The sequence below is a fragment of the Lepidochelys kempii genome, chromosome 1 (genome assembly GCF_965140285.1).
Source record: "Lepidochelys kempii isolate rLepKem1 chromosome 1, rLepKem1.hap1, whole genome shotgun sequence".
NCBI lineage: Eukaryota > Metazoa > Chordata > Testudines > Cheloniidae > Lepidochelys > Lepidochelys kempii.
This window is the reverse complement of record NC_136380.1, coordinates 314626878-314650356: the sequence shown is the minus strand read 5'-3', so window position 1 is coordinate 314650356 and position 23479 is coordinate 314626878. Positions and strand designations below refer to the sequence as shown.

Here is a 23479-nt window from a genome sequence, read left to right as displayed (position 1 = left end):
GATGGTTAATGGGAGCAGTAATGACTCCTGGCTACAGTATGCCCTGGAGCGATCATCTAGTCTGACCTCCTATATATAACAGGCCCTTAAACCAGTTACCCAGTATTGAGCCATGTACCTTGTGTTTGGCTAACACATATCTTCCACAAAGGCATCCAGTCTTGAGTTGAAGACATCAAGAGACGGAGAATCCACCACTTCCAACTGGAGATTTTGAAGGTATGTGGTGAAGCCCAAGGCTCGATCCCTGCTAATGACTAACTACCAACTGACCTGCATCCGAGTGCTGATTATATATCAAATTAAAAGGATCTGACTGAGATATACATTTCACCTTACATACTAGGACACCATCAATGTATGCCTGATTAAATGATTAAAATGCAGCCCTTAACCTCTGACAGCTATTCATAGTCCAAATAAAATCGAATAGCATTCACCAATGTATAAACTGTGGCTCTGACCATACAATCAGATCCACTTTGGTGGACACTAGGCCCAAGTAGAGCCCCACTGAAGTAAGATCGGGGTCCATGTAGACTCAGAGGAAAGTATCGTAACCCACATTTAACATTAGCAGTAAAGCAAAAAAAAAAGTCTACGTTAATTCCCCCATACCGGTTTTTAATCTAATCTGACACATCCGATTTTTTTGCTGTGTGGGCAGCTTTTGATCACAAATTTTGTTGTTAAAGTTTTTCTAAAGCCATGATTATGACAAAAACCAGTCTGGATGTCATTGGTGTAGACTGTCTGTTCTTTAGAGCATTGATAGGATTCCAAAATGAAGAGCAATATTTTAATTGTTTTTTAAAACCAGACCTTATGGGAAAATGTGATCTGAAACCTTTGGGAGATTAACCACAAATATTGTTTCTTTATACATTACCTTGCCTTTTTTTCCAGTTCCTCTTCTAAGGCTTTCAGTCTTTTCTCTCTCTCCCTGAGCTCTCGGGCATAGCTGAAATCATCATCAATCTCCTCCTGTTTCATCGTAAGTCGACGCTACATAAACATTTAGAACTCTTAAAAAAATCACTCTCAGCACCAACCCAGTCAAACAGATGTACACATTTTAAAGAGCTTTTAAAACTATATATCATTAGGTGTTTGAGCAATTTCAGAATGTGTAGTAAACCCCTTATTTTATAAACTAATTGGGGATTGAGGAGGTCATAACATTGAACATTTCAAAATTACAGTAGGTACTGTGCATAAACTGTAGTACGGTGCACTGCATTACTTTCTTCTTGTCCTTCAAACCACTGCAAGGTGATTTCCAATGTACTGAAAACATCGGAACGTGAAGGGATGCTGCGTTTTTCTTCACAGACATCACTATTGCGTAGGGATTTTTCCCTTCCTTCAGGAAAAATGGTTTGTATAACTGGCCGTTCCTAAGATTAGATTTCATAATAATTGGTGTTTCACTGTAAAACTGTAATTTCTTTGTTTTTCTTTAGCAAATAATATAATTCTCAAAGCAATCAAGCCACAGAAATACCTCTTGATCTTTTGCAAACTGTTCTTTTAATTTCTGAAACTGTTCCCGTTTCCTTGCATCCAAAGTCATTCTTTCTGATATTTGTTGATCTGTATTTAAATTGAAAATACTGTTACTTTACATCAACATACTGAAAAAACAGAGAAAAAATTCACTAGATGAAAACCCCACTGAAACTTACCATTAATGGCTTTTAGTACTTTACTAGCTGTTTCTCTAGCATGAACAATCAACTCCTGTTTTGCAATCTCCATGCGCAAATCCTAGGAGATAAATATATATAGTTTTATTATGCTTTTCAGACATGAAGAGATAGTGTTGCAATTTAAAGTGCACGCTTTCATTCCATGTACACATAGCAATAATGTCCTCAGGTAGCTGGCTTCCAGGATTTATACCCACTTAATAAATGGGACACCTGATTAGGCAAATCACTGAACGTAGAATCTAAGGTTATACTAAAATTTATTAACACAATGATCTGCTCACAGTAATGAAGTTCTACTAAAATAAATTAGCCATGCAAATTATTTAAAGGACTTGACAAATGGAACAATCTGATTAGTTAATAAACAAGTTAGGCTCTGATAGTGTATTAGTTGGGTCTTGATTACCTTTCCCTAATAGATTAAAGCAGATGCAACAAATTTCTGGCGGAACATCCTCCAAAACTATTTCCAAAAATCATGAAAATGTCAACAATAATGACATGCCAGTTAAACAAAACTAAAAGCAATTATGTTAGTCTTTTTTTCCCCCAAGACAGCAATACAAAGCAAGCAGACCACCACAGGAAGACTATAGTCATGAATGTCAGTACTTTTACATATACAATCAAATGAAAAATCTGAGCTCTCTTTAAATATACTAATTATATAAAATTATTTCTTCTTTAATATTCATTTACCTTTTCTTCCTTGCTAATAGAACTGTAACGGGCAATTCTTTCCATTCGACCCACATATACTGCACAGTCTCTCTCAATCTCTTTCAGCTCCTCAAGGGAAAAAATAACAGAAATCCGAGGAACAGGGATATCTGACCAGCATATGTAATGCTACAAATAAGAAATATTATACAGTTAAATAGTGGGAAAAAAGCCTGTGAATTTAAATGACTAATCAGGCTTTATGATTGTATATGCATATATCAACTGTTTGAGATACTTCCTAGGAGGAGTCTTGTTCTGAGCCATTCTGCAGATGTTTAAATGTCTATTTTAAATCATATTACTTTCTTGAATAGCTTATGGCATTACATGTCCGATAACAGCCACTGCTTGCCTTTAGGTACAACACATACATCCAGATATGAAAATGGAACTGATATAACAGGATCATGTTTCTACACCCTGTGACTGAGACCTGAAAGGTTTAAAAAGACAAGATCTTAGAAATCAGATGAAAAGATCAAAGTATAAATTAAAGGGAACTTTAAATTTATTATTTCAAGCATTCTTCCTACCACAAACAGATCTGTTTTGCAAAAAATGTGTACAGTGGAACTATTACAGTGTGTCTGAATAAGTGTGCAGCAAAAAAAGCCAAAATGATAGGGGGGGAAGGTATGATCTAAACTCAGGTCTTTAGGGAGAGGAGGCCCCCTGCTTTGGTCAGTGTTGTCTGGGTGTTGGAGAACAATTGCTTGGAGGCCTAAAACATTCAGGGTTTTCACAAAGGAAAATATGAAACCTAAAGTTGTAAAAAGGGTACTTTAAACTTGCTTCTGCACATTCACAGTTTGTCAATTAGCTATCAAGACCTGTGTTACACTGGAATATTGAGGTCATGAATACTTGAATGTAAACAACTAAATAACATTCTTCAACATCCATCCTTGGCAGGGCCACTTATCAATAAAAGCATAAATTTAAATTTACTTGCCACAGAACCAGTCAACATATGCTAAGAATTTGTTTTTGTAGTGTAACATGAAAGAACCAAGCAAGTACTTGCCCTGGGACAACACAATTTCAATAAGTTTATGGTTTTCCCACAAATGTATACATCATTGGCAATATGCTTCAGAAACACAGGGACACAATCTTCTACTTCTTTTGAAATCAAAATATATCCATGGGTCCAGTAATGTTTATCTATAGATCAAAGACAAGAAAGATCAAAGTATATTGTATTTAATAAAGATAACAAAAAGGCAAACTGAACAAACTAGAAGTTCTACATCTATGTACTGTACCTCTGAAGCTAAGATAATCCTCATTCACTTGAATCATGAATTCGCCATAAACATCCCTGAATACACCACTGTACACCCAATCATAGATAAACCTAAAAAATAAAGATTATACAACGGAGTTAAGTCCCTCTTTCCTTTCTAAAATTATTTTATTTGAACCAATACACATAACAGATTATTTTCTTTGACATATATATATATACATATATATCTCAATCAGTATGGATGCACGTGTGCATGCATGCACATGCCGCAAATATTGTACCAGCAGCATATTTGTCAAAGTCATGACAAAAAGGTAAATCTTCAAGTCATGTTGAGGATAAATATAAAAGTTAAGCATAATCACATCAACAGTTAATTCCCAAAAAATATAAACCCTCATTTTTGGCATAAGAAGCATCTTTTTTTAGAGAATCTTAACTGCAAACATTTAGTTTAAAATCATTCTAATTCCAGTAACAGTCTTTTATACTGATCTGGACAAACATAAAAACCTTTGCACTGTCATAATGATAGAATACATTTTATGGGGAAGGGGGGAGGAAGAAAGAATTTTAATTAGATGCAACTTGTTTAGAAGGAGAAGAGAGGCTATAGAACTCTAGGACACAAATTCAGACAACTTTTCCTTTGAGCTTGAGCAGCTTTTCATATATCTGGAGAAACGTGAACTATTATTTTGGGAGAAAATATTCCTTTTTTCATATATTTATAACAACACTTTCTTGACCCCAGTGTGAATCAAAGGTTATCCTCCCTATATGCACAGAGGAAACAAAATTATCATAAATTACAGATACTGAAATTCAGGGTCCCATAGCAGCATCAGCCCAGTCCTTCTTTTCGACTGGTTACTGTAAAGGTCTAATGCCTAGGAACAGACTGGTACTGTAAACAGAAAAATGTATCCATAGCAACCGCAGTTCAACTTTAACCTAATTAAAAATAAGGCCTTGTGTGTTAATATCCTTATATTTTTATGATTTCTAACAGCAACAACAACTTCCAGGTGGTACATTTCCTGGAAGTTAATGAATTAATGACTGGGTTAACATCCTCAAGACAGACATTAGCTGGCAGGAAATGACCTCTATAGCAACCATTATTGCTTAAACAATTGATGTTCTCATAGTGACTTGTTACACACTCATTTAGGCCTTAATCCTGCAAATTTTTATGCATGTACTTATAACTTTACTGTCCTACTCCTGCAATAAACACAATGAAGACTCAACGGTCTGTCAAGGTATAAGTTGCAGAACTGAAGCCACAATTAAGTATTTCAACAGGTTTACAGCTGAGAAAGTCTGAGGCTCAAAATTTGACTGGGAACTGAACATAGGGAAAGGGTGGCAGTGGGTGGAGTCTTCAGTTCAGAATATCTTGATGGGTTTGTTTTGTCCTGTTTAATTTTATTATACTTGCCCCATTATTACTGATTTTTTTAAATTACTATTGTAGTTCCTAAAAATGTCTAATATTTTATACACTCCGTAGCATTGCTATAGAAGTAGATAAGCAATTTCCAAAGTTGTGTGGATACTGATTAAAGAAACTGGTACATCCAAGGGACTCTATTAAAGATAACAACTTCTTACTCAACAGCTATGCTTATGTTAGTGATATAAAAGATGTTTTTACAACTTTTGAACTTCTATTAACATTGAAAAGCCAACACAGGTCTGAGAGAGTGAGGTGGGATCTCTCCTGGTTTTGTGTGTAATTAAATATCAGCTGCAGGATATTTATTACTGGTGGTGATGATGTACAAGAAGGAAAGAAACTGAACCCTGGTTGAGTCTCAGATCCCTGAGTGAATTTGTTGGGTTGGCAGTTAGGAAAAAAATATCCTTTTATTTGTTAAAAAAAAAGAAAAAAGGTTTTGCTACGGAAGTCATTGGAAAGCAAATATGGACCCACACAATGCCATTTTTGCAGTCACTTTTCAGAGCCGAACCACACCTTAAATCATTAAAAATAATTCACATCCACTCTGAAAATCTTCAAGCTAATGGTCTGCCCTTTATAAACTAAACCAGCCTAGTTATCCACTTCTTCAAAGTGGTTATTACATTAAAAATGCCCAAATGGAAAACCAGTAGGTTATTATTACAGTCATTGCTAAGCACAATTATAAAACAAATAGTCTGCAACCCACCTGGTATATGGTTCACAGCTGGTTTTTAACAATGACAGAAGAACTGGGTAATGTTCATTACTACAGTTATTGAGAGCCTCTTTGTACAAGTATGAAAGCAATCTTACTCCCTGGAAGAAAAAAAAAAAAAAGATAAAACAACTACATTTCAAAACAGTAAAATCCATCGTACTATTAGTAAAAAAAAGATTCATAATATACACATCTTTACATCTATTTATTAGACAGAGACAATTTGGTCATGGCTCAGTCTAGATAAAACTGAAACGATATTGGTGGAATGGGTCAACAACAACCAGAGGAAATGGTAGAGGTGACATATGCCCCTTCAACTAACAAAGTTTTATTGGAATCGTCAGGATTCTTTCTGGATCCTGGATTGTTTCTGGATACCCAGATAGCAACTGTAGCCATGAGTACTTTTCTCATCTTTACTTGAATACGAGATTGTAATCTTACCTACCAGATGTACACCTTACCACCATTGTCCCTGCATTTACTACCTCTATATACTGAATTTCTGCAATACTCTACGTGGGGCCGTACCTCTTTACCATAGAAACTTCAATAGTGTAAACAGCCCACATACATAGCAGAGTTTCAAGGATACAGCATATTACACCAGTGCTCGATAGACTGCACTACCTTCCAACCAGTTTCCAGGGACAATTCAAGGGGTTGGTTTTGAACTCTAATAAAAGGCTTTAATTTGGGTCCTGAATATCTTAGGGTTCACTTTTTTTGAGCTTTACTTCATCCATTGAAATCACTAGGGCAAAGTCCCAATATTTAAATATTTGGGGCTGGCACGGCATTCTCATTAGAAAGCCACAGACGCTGAAGTTCACATTTCCTCTTTGGTCTGACTGAGCCCGTATGTTCACCTTCAGGTCTTATCTATTCACTGAAACTTTTCAGAGGGGCAAAGCTAAATAGGAAGGATTGTAGCAGGCCTTCTTCTGTTGAGCATTGCTTTTAATGCTTGGATTATCTTGCTAATACAACAGAAAAATACTTAAAATTGTGTGTGTTATATTATAAAAGTGTTTCTATTGTATACCCACTTGCAGAACAGTGACAGACATCCAACATTAATTTAACAATTTATAATCAGTATATGAATTCTCTCTCTCTCATTTCATGCAACATTTACGTGGAATTTTCAAAAGCATTCAGCACTGATCTAATAGCGTTCTTTGCTAAAACTCCCATTGACTTCATTGGGAGCAGAGGCCAACACTGAACATTTAAAAAAATCCTACTCAATTTATTTGAAGCGGATATACTGATATTAAAACTAAAACAATAGGTTTCCAAAAAAGATCAATAATCACCGTAGGAAATGAAGCACCAGCACCTCTGCTGATCCCCAGAACAGTTGTTCCTATGCCACAGAGCTCAGCTAAATACCTAAACCAAAAAATTACATTTATGTAACATCTTTCAGACAGAAGTATCCCAGGTCATTTACAGTGATCAATGAAATGTGCCACACTTGGGTAGCATGAGGCTATCATTTTGCAGCATCAAACTATAACAGGTGTAGGGAGGGGAGGTGGAGAACATTTCTCCAATTCAAGCTATAGAAAGTATTTAGATACGCAGATGGTGACTCAAGTTGGAATTTGGCCAGGACTCTAGGTCTAACTATCTATACTAAAGTTATCTAGTCTATTAGTCCTTATATCCTTACTCACTTCACCTCCTTGTGCCACAATTTCCCCATCTGTAAAAAGTGGGGAGATATAATAGGAGCTTATCTGTAAAGTGCTTTGAGATCTACTGATGAAGACGACTATTAGAGCTAGGTAGTATTATTACTACCACCAGCCTCTGGAATTTAAAGATTTTTTTCTGTGAAAATATTACAAAATGAACACCAGAGATTGAATAGGAAGGGTTCTCTAGTAGTGGCTTTTTAGTGTTCATTTTTTCAGTCTACAATGCTTTAATATTATAATATTACCTTAGCTGTCGCCCTAATTTTCTGAAGAGAAAACTGATTGTTAGAAGGCTTAAAGTGGGAGGTGTTGACAAAACACATGCTCGGTAATACTGAAGGTACTTCCTCAATCCACTTGTGAATGCCTAGTAGAAGAAAAAACATTGACAACACCCTGCTTTTAAAACTATTAGTGCTCAGTTTATGTTCACACTGATTACAGTACATTAACATTAAAACACATTTACTGCATTCTAATTTGGGTACGTTATCTAAAAAAAAAAAAAAGTCCAGTTTCAATGGCAAGACAAGAAAAGTTGTGTATTTGAAAGATAACAGGATTGTTTCCTTTTCATGCATATGGACAGCACCTATTAACATTAATGTGAATTACACTGAGTATTTAAAAAGAGAATGTATCACAACTATGAAAATAAAAATGACCTAATTTTAATAGGGTATTACAAACAAAGAAGATTCCCTTTGCCCCTCTGGTTAAAAAAGAATACTTATTTGCCAACAACAAAGTTAATTACACCTCACCACACACAGAAGATTCATCGCATTGCTTAATCCAAGTCACATTTGGAGAATTAATATCTACAAGGAAGCAGTAAGCAATTTCAAACTGACATGATCTAATAAAAGGTATTAAAGTGGACTGTTTCCCTCATTTTATTTCTTTTACACTGTGAAGTGCATTTACACTTACAAAAAAGAGCTATTATATTTTTAATATATTTACTAATCAAATATTTAGCAATACTGCAGAACTTGAGAAACAGTCACCCTTTACCTCCCAATAAACAGCATGTCAAGATCATTCCTCTACAGAAACAACAAACACACTATTGAGCAGGCTAGCACCATTCAAGTACATTACCTGAAATACAAGCCCTTTGTTGTACAGGGAGTCTAAGACTGGCTGAAGAGAGAAGCGACTCAATCGTGTGTAATATGTTCCATATTCAGCAACTTCTGACAGGAGATTGTTCATGCTCTCAGGTGATGTTCCAGATACATATATCCCCTGCTTTATCACAAATGTCTGAGCAGCCTAGAATTGTGCAGAAAGGGAGATAGTACCAGTTAGTTATTTCAGAACTATATATTCAGTGCTATATAATTACACCACCTCACCCCAAACTGCCTGAAAACAAAACCCCCATAAAATAATGGCACACAGATTTGCAGTTTATTATGGTGACTGGAGTTAAATACCTGAGACAAAAAGATTAACAGATATAAAAGGTAGCACAATTTTAGGAGGAAAATTAAATCATAATTATATTAAAGTGTATATAAAAATTCTTGTTACTTAATCTTTTAACCAAACAGTTCTCTATACATTATTTTAATCACTTTAAGGCATTCATGGAATCCATTAATTTACTTTCTCACATGTTTTCTTGTACAGATCTCTGGAGACTGTTTTGGACATTTAAACTGCAGTAAAAGAGTTCTCTGATTATTTTAAGTTATACTAATAGGAATCACAAAACTTCAAATGCAAAAAAATTATTTCTCTTGCAAAAATCTCTACCAAAAATCATGAAATCTGATGTGACTGAACATGATCATTCTTAGAAAAGTTTTTCATACCTGATTAAGTGAAAATGTAGCAGATACCACACCAATAAGGACATTCAAAACATCTTTAACCAGTTCAAATTCTTTCATTAGCACAAGCTGTGGAAGCTGGAGAATGGTATTGCTAAATAGTTCTAATTCCCCTTCTCGAAGCCTATAAAAATTGTCAAAAGCTTCTCTTCCAGCTTCAGTAAGATATGGTTCCTCTTTTTTACCAGGTGGGCTGTGTCAGAAAAAATACAGAAACAATAAAAGCCAAGAATAAATCAACTGCTTTCCTTTAAAATAAAGACATTTCAGAACTTTACACAGTCATTAAAAATGTTTTACCCTCGTGGATTATTTACAATGCAACATTTGCATAAGGAGGCTGTGTGGACAACTGTCAAAAGCATGCAGGAAATGGCATTCTTGAAGAAAGCGATAGATGTATTTGACCCTAAGATCCTGTCTGCACCAGCTCCTGACAGGAAGAGTGAAAAGACCAGGGTGGGTTCCCAAAGAGGAAGGGAAGATGACTACCACTGCTTACACAAAATTACCTACACAAATTAACTGCTGAAGTTACAAATAACTTTTGTTAAAATAGTAAGTGAAGTTCTGCAGCGCAAATGTTAAAAACGCTAGGCAACTGCCAAGAGCCAGTTTTGAACTACAACCTAAAAATCTCTCCACTACCAACCCATTCTTAATTACGATAATCTTTACAGCACCAGATGTGTTCCAGAGAATTTACAGAACAAACAGAAAGGCATGTCCCTGCATAAAAGAATCTGAAATCTAAACACCGAAACAAAACATTCAAAATACTGTTCATATATTACCCACAGCTTCCAGTAATAACTTAATTATAAAAATCACTATTGCTAAATGGCATTGAGAAGCCATTAGAAAACAATCACACATGACCTGGCCCCACAACACTTAAGCACAAGTTCATTCACAAGTCAGCATATCTTATACAGCAAAGGAACTAGATTTTTCCAGTGTTCTAGGATGCATCTTTTAATTCCATCTTTCATATCTGTGCACAATTTAGAACTGGAGTTGGAATGGATATTTTCTTACAAAGATCCTGGGCAAACTTATAAGTGGTTTTAAAACAGTGGTTCTCAACCTTTTTTCATTTGCAGTCCTCTAAAACAATTTCAGATGGAGGTACGAACCCCTTTGGAAATCCTAGACATCGTCTGCAGACCCCTAGGGATCTGCAGACCACAGGTTGAGAACTACTGGGTTAAAACAAAACATATGAGTGAAAACGGCACTTCTTCTCCTCCTCTCATTCCACTTGCCTATTCGGGGTCAGCAACTTTTATAGCCTTCTTTCAAAACTCATGACTGTATGCCAGGCTCTTGTACAGATTGCGCTCACTGTACTCTGCTGATATCTGGTCCACATACTGAGTCTTTGTCTCCTCCTTGGTCATCTTCCATCCACAACAATTGCAAGAGCTCTGCTGATGATAGAACTCTCTAGTCTCCACTGATATGCCCATACCAACAGAGCCTTGCCTCCCTCAATTTGTGTTCAGTTGGTGCATCCTGCCCTAGGCCCTTTACAACCTCATTTCACTTTCTATCATGGAGCGTCCAAGCTTCTGTCAACATCTTCATTTCCATGGTGAAGAGCCTATTTAGAGCCCTGCAAATTTGCGGATATCCACTTTATATCCACGGATCATTTTTGCAGATTGCGGATCGAATGCAGATACAAATTTTGTATCCGCGAAGGGCTCTAAGCATATTGATTTCTTGCGACTGATCAAGTCTCTGTTCCATACATTAAGATGTGTCGAATTACAGTTTTATATAGTCTATCTTTTAACTTTACTGGCATCGTTTTGTCACAGAGAACTGGGATCTACTCCTGCCATTTGCATCACACAGCTTTAATATTATGCTGGATATCACTCAGGAGGACACCATCATCTGCAGCCACTGATCCTAGTATTTAAACTATTTCACTCTTCTAAGCTTTCTGTGATTTCCTTTATGGAGAGTCCTTCTCCCTCAGTTATCATAGCCACAGTCTAATCAATGTTCACTTTAAGTCCTGCCTGCTCAAAACTACGTTGCTACTATTCAAAATTGACTTGCAGGATCTCACAAACTTCTGCACATATCACTAGGTCACCAATGAACAGCATTTTCCAAAGCAGTTCTTTGTATATTCTCACTTTCCACATCCATTATAACTGCAAACAAAAAGAGGATCAGTGCTGATCCCTGATGTAGGCCAATACTTACAGGAAATTCTCTAACGTAGCCCCATTTAGTTTTGACTACGGTAGTCACTCCATCGTACATATCTTCGATAAGATGGACATACCATTCTGGGACACCTCTCCACTACAAAATCCACCAAAATAGTTCTCATGGTACATGATCACACACCTTCTATGGGTCCACAAAGACCATACCCAATTGCCATCTCTTTTCTCTGAACTCTTCCATGAGGATTTGTAGTGCAAATATGGCATCAGTTCTGCTCCTACTAGGCATGAAGCCATACTGTCCCTTCCAAATCTCAACTACTCCATGCAGACACTTTTCAATTATCTTCACTCATACTTTTAGAACATGTGATGTCAGCTTAACTGGGTGATAATTAGCATACAGTGTAATATCTCCTGTATATTTAAAAATAGGCACTACTAATCTTCTATGCCATTCATCCGGCATTTTCTCTTTCTTAAGAATATAACTGAACAAACTTTAAGATACTTAATGCCTTCCCTTCCCAATGACTTCATCACATGCACTGGTACTTCACCGGCCCAAATCTTTTCTTCTTTTTTCATTTTCCTAAGTGCCTCTGCAACCACTTCCTCCTATATGCAATCTCTCACACCCCGGTTCAGCTTACATGTTCATACACATGTGCTAAGACATCACTGATGTTTTGCCTAAATTTAAAAGTGCACATTACCCATGTTGAAAACATAACATACTTAAACCTAGACCTTTCACAATATGATGCACCCTTTGGAAGGAAAAATGATTAATGCTGTCTCACCAATTCTTCTTTAGATAGACATCCAAAAGTATTATTTGGACATGACCTCAAAATAAGCATTTGCTCTTATTTAGGAAATGACACACACACCTTTTTAAAGTGTTTAAAGGTTAAAAGAATAAGTTTTTACTTATTCATGCAAGAAGGAAACCTATATTTACCATTCTAACCAATACTCCCTCCAGACTACACAGTTTTGTGAATGCCACCACCGCACAGCGGTTCGGTGGGTACATAGTTATTATGGACGTACTGATAGGTAATTACAGCTAATGTTTAGCCTATTATCCAGTGTAATTAATGAATTTTGTTTCAAGACTTGGCATAATTGCTTTTCACAGGACAAGTGAATATTCTAAATCAATTTCTGGATTAAGTACTTCCTTATATTCCCTTGCGCAAATATTTTAAAAATAATCATTTTTTGAAATTCAGCATTCCCTGTCTTTTTCTTCACCCAAATGATCTGAATAATGGAACAAAACAGGCTCTTAACATTTTCCATATAATTCATATTAAAACCTTGTGCAAAGGTTCCATTTGAAGAAAATAGGTTGAAATTAGCTAAATTAAAAATATCAACCATTAATAATTGTTACTGGGTAGTCAAGGCCATGTTAAAGCTTAAGTTATTCTTAAATGCTGTCATTTGACAAAATGACAATCATCATAACCAATCAACTAAAACTGTTAATTAGCATGCTACTGTTAATTTGCATGATGCCATTTTATTGGTTGAAATGAGTCAATAGGGTGAAGGGGATTATATACACATCAAGAGTTCATATTGATAGATTATTTGTGTCAACTGTTCACAAACAGAACGAACACTGGACTGGAGTTACCAGCTTCCTCGATAGCCCTGAAAATGTTGCAGTTTCCCCATCAGCAAAATGAAGACACTTTGTCTAACTTGTGGTTAATGTTTGTTAATTGCTTTGAAGAGGAAATGGGATCCTATAAGCTCCAAGTACTTGTATTAACATATGCAAATCTCCTCCCCCCTTAGAACAAGAATAGCTGTTCATAAAATGAGAAATACTCCCTCGACCTAAAGTGTTATTGATGTCTATTACGATAGCACCCACTATGTGCTAGTCTCTGTCACACATATATGAAGACACAGTCCATGCCACTAAAAACTCAAAATCTAAATGGCAGCAAGGAAAACTGTCCCTCTGCTTGAAAAATGCCATAGAGCACTACACTGTTATCTGGCAAAAACATAGCTCGGAGGGAACAGAGATAAGCTTCTGAGCCTCAAGATATTGAACTCCATGTTCCAAATCAGATGGTATATTCCTAGCTTGTTTATTCTAATTAAGGTCACTTCCAACTAAAATACATACAAACCATACAATTCTTTTTCATCTTAACATCAGACACATACCATCCAATTCTTTCCCAGCATCTTCGTTTGCTGGGTCCATAAGTAAGTACGGCATCCCAGAGGTCTATGTCTGGAGTCATGCTGGGTTCCGATTGTGAATCAGGAGTCAGATTGGATGCTGACTGGAATCCCTCATCTTCTGATTGATCTATACTTTGAGGAACCTGTAAATAACCATGAGAGTTCAAACTGTACACATATATGCAACATTTATTGAGGAATATTACGCTAATGCCATTTAATTGTTGGTCTCACTTTAACAATTTATCAAAGATACTCATTTTAAGTACTCAGGCTTTATTATTTATACAAACCGAAACTTTGCTATTTGTAACAATAAAATCCACTTCAATTTCTGACAAGCCTTTTTTTTTGGTAGCCAATGGAATAATCAAACTAAAATATTAACAATGTTAGTATTAGACGCGGAAATATTTTACTCTGAATATAACGTCAGTTCAGAAACTAGATGTCCAATAATACATAATGCTCCAGAACAATAAACCTGTTTTGTTTTTCTTTTTCACAAAGTAAGTGACTTATAATAAGGCCCTGATCGCACAAATTCTTATGCATGTGATTAAAGTGTCCATGACCAGTTCCACTGTTTTCACTAGGACTACTCATGTGTATAAAATCAGGCACGGGTTTGCAGGATCAGGGCCTCTAAACATCCCAACCATGGAACTCCACTGACTTTGTTGGGAGCTTGGTGTGCAGTGTAATACCCCAAATCTGTGTAATAGGTCAAATTGATTGGACGCAGATTGCTCCTAAGAACATTTAATACAGTGTTTTCCAACCTGATAGAAGGGGTACAGGCATGTAAAGAAAAAGAGTTGCTTCCTTGACCCAGGATCTGACTCACCCCTTTAACTACAACGTGCATACACAGCTACAGGTAAAGTGGCATACAGCTCCTTTAAGCATGCCAGCCTTCCTTCCATGTTCCTGTCATAAACCCTAATGAAAGCTGAATCTGCAATTACCGTGTATAGGGCTACAGATTCAGCCAGCAACCTGCTACCCCAGTGGTGGGCAACCTGCGGCCCCTTCAGGTTTGTTTGTAAAGACAGTTTGTTTACATTTGCACAGCCGCCCGCAGCTCCCAGTGGCCGTGGTTCGCTGTTCCCAACCAATGGGAGCTGTGGGAAGCGGCGGCCAGCACGTCCCTGCAGCATTGCCGCTTCCTGCAAATGTAAACAAACTGTCTCGCAGCCCACCAGCGGATTTCCCTGGTGGGCCGCAGGTTGCCCTCCACTGTGCTAGCCCATGCCTCTGCTCCCACCAAACTCAGCTCAGTAGCAAAAGCATACACATCCAAGGCAAAAGAAACTGCTACTGCAGGGGTCAGCAACCTTTCAGAAGTGGTGTGCTGAGTCTTCATTTATTCACTCTAATTTAAGGTTTCGTGTGCCAGTAATATATTTTAACATTTTTAGAAGGTCTCTTTCTAGAAGTCTTTAATATATAACTAAACTATTGTTGTATGTAAAGTAAATAAAGTTTTTAAAATGTTTAAGAAGCTTCATTTAAAATTAAATTAAAATGCAGAGCCCCCCGGAATGCCACTGAAAATTAGCTTGTGTGACGCCTTTGGCACACGTGCCATAGGTTGGCTACCCCTGTGCTACTGGACCATCTTCACCCTAAGAAGCATGTAGCCTTCTCTTTTAAATGGGAGAATTACAGGGGCAACAATAAAATAAGAAAAAAGAAAGATTAAAAACAGAAAAAGCAAAAGATACCCATAGTCAGAAAGAAAAAAAAAATCAAATCTGTTAATCTAGCTTCTTCTGCAGTTCTTATCAGTGCTATATAACAATACAGGACGAAAGAGAAAAATGATACCAAAAAAGAGATAGTGGAAACTTTGCTTAGTGAAAGGTTGCATGTAGCGGGGAGCTACATAAAACCATCTCAAGAAGGGCTCCAATTAAAAAAACCTGCAACCTGGTCAACTGGATACTAGAACAGAGATGTAAAGAGGGATGCTCACATGCAAATTAAATATTATGAGCAGGGAATGATGTAAGCAAATGTTTTAAATCCACACCTTTGTAATGCTGATAAACAGCCATTTCGTACAGTAGTATTAAAAAAAAAAGTTTCAAAAAGGCATATTGGAAGTATGTATATACTCTGAAGTAAAATAATAAGTATAGTGAAAATAAATTGACACCATACTTTAATCGCAAGTCCAGACAAATCCGCATTGTCAGGTACTGGTGGCAGATCCAACCTGATGTCCATGTCATATGTACGGCTATGGACAAGAGCACCAAAGAGTGAGACACGTGTTTCCTTCTCAAACTTGTCACCAACAGGGTAGTTCTGTGAAAATAATCCGATGGCAGGAAGTCCAGTGCCGGGTGCAGCCTCCATTATCTGAACTGTCTTTTGAATTGTGTGATTAAACTGATACTCTTCATTTGTAATTAAAGTCTGTATATCAGCTTCAAATACACTCACATCATAATAATCATAACCCTGATATTTAACATTTCTCCCAACATACTTGTTGTTCAGAAAATAGTCCTTTTTTTGTGGTAGAAGCTGAGGAGGACCAGTTCCTACAAGCTGTACTAGAAGATCCAGAATAGAATTAATTTCCGTAAATGGTAAGCAATCAGATGTTTCCAGTTCCTCCACGAGTTTCTCCAGCCTATCTGCTTGAGCGCCCATTCCGCCAACTCTCAAGTTGAAGGACAGCATTAAAATTTTGTTTTTCACTGGAAGTCTGGAAATGTTTGACTGCACTTTACGGGCCTCCTCTTGAAAAAGATTCATGAACAGGGCATTATACGCAATCCTTTTTAGATTTTGCTTAGCCCTTTTCTTGCAGATCTTCTGTCTGCCCAGATGGACCTTCCATGACAAACCTGTCATGTGCGCTTCACACAAGTCACTAAACAACTGTGTAATGCTCTCCATTTCAACACAAATAAGTGGTAAAGTTAATTCATTGCAAATATAACTGTATGTTTGGTCTTTGATTCCATTTCAAGACCTGGAAAATACAAAGAAAAAAAAAGAGACATTAGTGACTAATCACACATGTAGAACCTCTGGAAGTATGTGTTAATGTACTTAAATTTAAAATAGAGTTAGTCCAATATGTGCAGCGTTACAGATAAAGCCAAACCGCTACATCATAACCTCTGTTTCATATACACACACACACACACTTGATCTCACACTTTTTTTTTATATAAAGAGGACAGGTTACACCATAGATAAAAAGCCTGCCGTGGTACATGAACGAACACAGATTACCTGGTACTTGAATGAACACAGGTTACCATGGTAGAGGAGTGTTTCACTGTCAAGCACTAACACATCCACATGTCAATACTAACTTTTTTCAGGATATTTCCCACTAATAACTTGATTAACAAAAATAACTTTCTGCTGCAAACTCAGCTATATTTATACTAGGAGTTCAAACAATACAGTGCAAAAAGAGTGTGAGATCAAAATTATTCTGGTGATAGTAACAGTTCGAGTGCTAGTGTAGACAGGGCAAGTAGTCAAGAGCTGCTAAAAGCAGGGGCAGAGCCTAGTCCACCCTGTCCCCAGGGGCACACAAAGGTAAAAAGAGCAGTGCCTAGTCCACCCTGTCCCCACCGCTCCCACCAAAAGATCTGCACAGTCCGCGTCCCCTTCAAAGCGTATAGTGACTGTAACCGGTCCCAGCCGAGCACGCCCGTACTCGCCCGGTGACTGGGGTGACCCCCCCCCCCGGGGGTGACCCCCCCCAGCCCCTCCACAATACCCGAGGCAGCCGGCAGCCCCCACCAAGAGTCGGGGCAGCCCCCTCCCGCCAGGCCTGGGGCAGCCCATCCCAAAGCCCAGGGGTAGATCCCCCTGCCCCTACCCCGCGCTGAGCAGCCCCAGGCGCCTCTCAGGGCTGCGCGCTCCCGCGGGCCCACCGGCCGCTCGAGCCCGAGAGCAGCCAGCGGCCCCGCGCTCGGGCGCCGCCATTGGGACGTCACGGGAGAGCGACGGGGCCCGGCAGCCAGGGGCGGGGGAAGCAGGGGTGGGGGACGCGGCTCGTGGGCGTAGGAACCGGAAGAGGGGCCTGGGGCGGCTGCGGGGCGGGGCTCACAGAAGGGGGAGGGGACGGCAGAGGGGGCGGGGCTCGCCTAGCGGGTGCACTGACGGGGGAGAGAAGAAGGGGTTAAGGGGGCAGCGCGGGAAGGGGCTCGTAAAGCCGCCCCTTGGGGTCGGGCGGTTTGTGGTTGCTGGTGATTGTGGGGAGTAGTGAAGGTCGCTGCGAAAGGCGGGGTGGTTTTGCATGGGGAAAATTGCATGGTTTGCATGGTTTCCCATGGGGAAAATTTGGTGGGTGCGGAGCACCCACCGGCAGCTCCCTGCCTGGCCCCAGATCGCCTCACCTCCTCTCTGCCTGCTCCCCTGAACGCGCTGTCCGGCTCTGCTTCTCCGCCCGGTTCCCGCGAATCAGCTGTTCGCACTGGAAGCCTGGGGGGGCTGAGAAGCAAGTCGTGCTCAGGCCCAGGGAGGCGGAGTGGAGGTGAGCTGGGGGGGGGCACGAGGAGGGCCGCACAGGGGAACCACTCCCCACCCCAGCTCGCCTCCACCTCCCTGGGCCTGAACACAAAGTCGCCGCCTGTTTCTCAGCCCTCAGGCTTCCCCTGCGAACCGCTGATTCGTGGGAAGCGGGGGGGGGAGGGGCGGCAAAGCAGAGCGGGCGGCAGGTTCAGGCGAGGAGGCGAAGGCGAAGTGGAGGTGAGCTGGGGCCGGGCGCGGGGCTGGGAGCTGCCGGTGGGTGCTCTGCACCCACCAAATTTTCCCCGTGGGTGCGTTCCAGCCCCGGAGCACCCACAGAGTTGGTGCCTAAGTTGCCACTTTTGACGTGATCAGTGTGGGGAGCGGCCGCTTCCCCTGCTCCCCCACTAGTTAGGCTACCCTGCCCCTAGGAGCCAGAGGGACCTGCCGGATGCTTCCTGGGAGTCGCCCCAGGTAAGCACCACCAGGACTCCCCATCTCGCCCCCCAGCAGGTCCCTCTGGCTCTTAGGAGTGGGGTGGGCACCCACTACGGTGGCCCATGAGATCCTCCTGCCCCGTTCTGGGGGCAGTCAGGGCACAGGGGGGTGGATGGGGCAGGCGTCCTGGGGGATGGGGGCGGGCCACAACCCCCTCCGTGGGGTGAGGAGGGAACCGGTTGTTAAGATTTTGGCAGCTCATCACTGAGGAGCGGGACCCACCGGTACCTCTCTCCTCGGGAGGGAGCCGTTCCTTGGTGCTCCTTCAGGCTCTAGCAGCTGCTGCTCTTCTCCTGCATCCTCGCCCCACGTTACTCGCCCCCAGACGCCAGTTACTGCAGATAACCAGACTTAGTGTCCGCTCAACAGTGCTAACTGGACATTCAGCCAAACTTTCCGGTTGAAAACCGTACACCAGGCAACCCTACTCTAGCATGGCAGTGGGTAGCACAGGCCACTGGCTGCACGGAGATGGGAGATCACCCTGCAGGACCCCCCGCAGGCACAGAGACTACACCCAACCCTGACACAGTGCAAGGGCCAGGCCTGCCCCAGAAACACCCCAGGATCCTGCCCCTCTGCACCAGGTGTGGGTAGGCAGGCTCAGCCCAGCAGGATCCAAGTGTGGGGGCATCCAGGTGTGGGGGAAAGGGTTCTGTATGGGGCAGTCTGGATGCAGGCGGCTCAGTAGGGTTGCCAACTCTTCCAGATTGGCCAGGAGTCTCCCGGAATCAGAATCGATCTCCTGTTGGCTACTGAAACCAATCCAGGAGATTTTAATAGGCCACTAAAAGTCCGGTCCTCAGCACAGTGGGACTAACGCAGGCTCCCTAACTACCCTGGCTTCACGTGGGCCCGGAAGCAACCAGCATATTCCTCTGGTTCCTAGGCACAGAGGCTCTGCCCTGAGCACCAACTGTGCAGCTCCCATTGGCCAGGAACTGCAGCCAATGGGAGCTGCGGGGATGGTGCCTGCAGGCAGGGGCAGCGCACAGAGCTCCCTGGCTGCCTCTGAGTTTAGGAGCCAGACGTGCTGGTCGCTTCCGGGAGCCACCTGAGGTAAGTGTTGCCCAGACAGAGCCCTCACCCCCTCCTGTACCCCAACCCCCTGCCCCAGCCCTGAGCCCCCTCCTGCATCCAAACTCCCTCCCAGATCTCGCACCGCCTCCTGCATCCCAACACTCTGACCCAGGCTCAGCCTGGAGCCCCCTCCTGCACTCCGAACCCCTCGGCCCTAGGCCAGAGCCTGCACCCCCTCCCGCACCCAACCCCCTGCTCGGTGAAAGTGAGCGAGGGTGGCAGAGAGCGAGTGACGTGATGGAGTGAGTGGGTGGCAGGGCCTTGGAGAAGGAGCAGGGCAGGGCCATGGCCTCAGGGAAGGGGTGTGGCGGGGGGGTAAGGGTGTTTGGGTTTGGGCAAATAGACAGTTGGCTACTCTATGGCTCACTGGGGGACCCAGGTGCAGGAAGAAGCTGAATGCACAGGGGCTTGTTGTGGGGTTCTGGGTGCAGGAGCAATGGGATGCGGTGGGGGGTCCAGGTGAAGGGAGTCCGGAGCTCATCACGGGATGGGGCTCAGCAGATAGGGGTCTGAGTGTAGGGGGTTGTGGCTCGGCGGGAAGTGTCTGGGTGCGGAGGGGCTCCAGATGCAGGGGGTGAGGCATGGCAGGGTGGGAGTTTGAATGGAGGGAGTTCTGGGGGAGGTGAGGTTCAGCAGGGGAGTCTGGGTATGGGGGGTCCAGATACATAGGAGTTGGGTGGATGGGGGAGCAGCTCCCCATCCTCAGTGACCTCTCCTCCCATGGCTGAGGAGTGATGGGGGCAGGAAGGGGGAAGAGCTTCCTGCAGCCAGGGGAGGTTTCTGGGGGTGGGGGTCTCAAACAAACCCCATCACTCCTTGCAGGGGAAGAGGAAGTCTTGTCCTCCCCAGCCCAGCTGGGAATAGCAGCTAAGCCCAGTACAGGGTAGGAGCCATCAGCTGGGGCGTCCCCAGCTTCCCCTCCCCCCACAGTGATTTACCTCTCTGCCGGCTGTTCTGGGTGCCTGAAATGATGCGCCCAGGCTGCTGAAGAGGGGTGCGTGACCACTGTTGCAGTTTCCCTTTGCTTCCCCATTAGAAATTCTTTTTTTTTTTTTTGCAGGAAAGCAAAGAAATCTGAGCGGGACATGAATTCTGCATGTATGCAGTGGTGCAGAATTCCTCCACAAGTACTATTTAAACTCCTCTCTTTCCTCTGTCAGTAGTCAGGGTAGATCAATGGAACAGTTTTGAAACTGCTTGACCTGCAGACAGATGATTGTCTTGATTTAGGGCAAAAGAAGGGCAGACAAAAGTAAAGTAGTTCCGGTTACCTCCATTCTGCATTTCCATGCCTTAAAAAAAAAAAGTGTAACCTCAGTTTTGAATTTACTGGCTTTCAGACATTGAAACACCAGGAATAAAAGATAAGCCATTTTGTGTGACTTTCCTGTTTCTTTCAGTAACGTGAAAGCCAAATGGTATGTTCGAATCCGAAATAAAATAATACAATCTTAGTGAATTCTTTTAACATTTTATTCCGGTGGGATTTTACTACAAATATGTGAAAGAAGTGCTTCAGAAGACTTGCATCTTTAATAATCATTTTGTTATGTGTATTTGTCAGTGAAAAAAGTGTCAAGTTATAACAAGGTATATGTGTTACTTGATTCTGAGCTACAAAATGAGCCTGTACATTAAAATGATAGTATGTGCTACCTGTGTACATGATTTTTCTAAACATTTTCATAACAGTGATTTAGCCCCAAGGATGCTTAATTCTCAAAGGTATTTTCCTCTTAAGTTTCAGTTACATTGTACAACTAACTCCAGGTCAACATTTTGTGTCTGGGAATTTTCTTTGGCTTTGAGCAACTTAATTTTAAGAGGAGCTCTGCAACACATTCATGTACAACATGGGCTTTCACGTATCACACTAGCCAGTAGTTCAAGGGTTGCCATATTTTGGTCCACTAAAAACTGAATTCAGCATCATTGTTAACAAGCTTCTCCTGCCAAGCTAAGATTTTGCTGGCTTTTGGAGACAGCAGAGCTAAGATGAAGGGAGAAATGTTTACTTGTCTATTTGTAGTGCTGCTCTTGGATCTGCCCCAGTAATAATAATAATTTTACATTACTTTATGTTTTCAAAGCACAAGATCAATAAGTTATCCCTGTTTTATATACACACAAATAGGAATAGAGGAATTAAGTGAGTTGCATGGAACACAGTTTAAGTCTCTCAATTGATTAGATACGGGACAGTCAGGCAACTTGAGTTCTAATCGTAGCGTTACCACTCACTCACTTTGTAGCTTTTGGCAAGACACTTAAATCACTCTGAGCTTCAAATTTTGCCACCTGAACAATGGGAACAGTGATATTTATGTCATGGTACAGGGAATACAAGGCGTAAAGAATATTTGTAAAATATTTTTGAATCCTTGGATGAGATATGCTGTATATGTTAAGTAGTATTAAGGTAACAGAGTGTAGCACTTTGGAATAGAACTGATGAGTTCTGGCTCCTAGTCCTTTTTACTCCTGGGGGAATTCTGTGCCACTACACATGTGCATAATTAGTTAGCTGTGCATAATTTTAATTTTTTGTGCAGAAGAAGGGCTCTGCTGAAAAGTGGCTGCAGTTCCACCTTTTGCCCACCAGAGGACACTGTGGTGACAGAACGCAGCAGCAGCTCCTAGCAGAAAATAACTTCTGCAGTGCTACCTTTTGCCCACCAGAGGGTGATAGAACAAATCAGTAGCTCCCAGCAAGCTAGGGAAGAGAAAGAGCCTGCAGAGGCTTCTACGCAGCGGGCCAGGTCAGGAGATAGCGGTTATGGGGAGACAGCGTGGAGTGCTGACGGGGGTCAGACAGGGGCTCATGAGGGCTAGTAGGGGAGGACAGACTGGGGCCGGGGCTGAATTGGAGTGGAGGCACAGGGCCGTAGTGGGAAGGGAAGTGCATGGCCACATGGTAATGGGGGAGGGAGTGCAGAGCAACATAGGAACTGAGGGTGTCTGAGTAGGGGCAAAAACACACATGGGGATGGGGAGGGGGTGCAGGGCCACATGGGGATGGGGGGAGTGGGTGTCTGAGTGGAGGTGGAGGGACACATGTGCCTGACTGAATGGGAGAGGTTAGGGGACAGCCAGGGTCTGCATGGGGGAAGCTCCCTAACAGTCCCTCCCCACCCCTACCCTCAAAATACCTGTTCCATACTTTTCCCATCCACACCCACCAACCCTCCAAGTTTTGCTCCTCCATTACCCCTGACTCCTCCCAGACTTTGCACTGCTTCTGGGGGTGCGGGAAATATGGTTCTGTATTGTAGTTTAAATGAATTATTACTCGGAGTTCTGTATTAATATGCCTAGTAAGGAATCTATTTGTCAAAATAATTCTGAATCTTTTTTGTTGTCTGTATTGTTACAGACATACTTGCTGACAGGTATTTTGAAATAAATGACTAAAAATAATTGAAACTGGTGTGATATATTGTTACTTTGTCAAATAAAATATGCAGAATTTGAAAGTATTGTGTACAGAATTTTAAAAATTTTTGTTGCAGAATTTTTAATTTTTTGGTGCAGAATTCCCCCAGGAGTAGGCTTATCCATTAGACCAGTGGTTCTCAACCAGGAGTCTTGGG

At 41.5% G+C, this 23479-nt stretch overlaps 1 protein-coding gene across 5 annotated transcripts in view; it reads right to left on the bottom strand.

Moving 5' to 3' along the window:
- Positions 1-18418, bottom strand: part of TUBGCP6 (tubulin gamma complex component 6) — a 29163-nt gene extending 10745 nt beyond the window's left edge. Inside the window, exons 1-15 of one of the 5 annotated variants that reach the window (XM_073328283.2) lie at positions 18200-18418; positions 15990-16812; positions 13803-13966; positions 9406-9616; positions 8687-8860; positions 7828-7949; positions 7196-7271; positions 5862-5971; positions 3701-3792; positions 3460-3599; positions 2788-2868; positions 2412-2561; positions 1686-1767; positions 1505-1593; positions 890-1005 (exon numbers count right to left, since the gene is read on the bottom strand). In XM_073328283.2, coding sequence (XP_073184384.2) covers positions 890-1005; positions 1505-1593; positions 1686-1767; positions 2412-2561; positions 2788-2868; positions 3460-3599; positions 3701-3792; positions 5862-5971; positions 7196-7271; positions 7828-7949; positions 8687-8860; positions 9406-9616; positions 13803-13966; positions 15990-16736 — 2354 coding nt within the window. In that variant the 5' untranslated portion in view covers positions 16737-16812; positions 18200-18418. Of the gene's footprint in view, positions 1-889; positions 1006-1504; positions 1594-1685; positions 1768-2411; positions 2562-2787; positions 2869-3459; positions 3600-3700; positions 3793-5861; positions 5972-7195; positions 7272-7827; positions 7950-8686; positions 8861-9405; positions 9617-13802; positions 13967-15858; positions 15963-15989; positions 16813-17600; positions 17621-17679; positions 17813-18199 lie in introns of those variants that run through there. The other 4 variants (XM_073328282.2, XM_073328285.2, XM_073328286.2 and 1 more) reach the window with 4 other exon arrangements.
- Positions 18419-23479: the final 5061 nt, after the last annotated feature.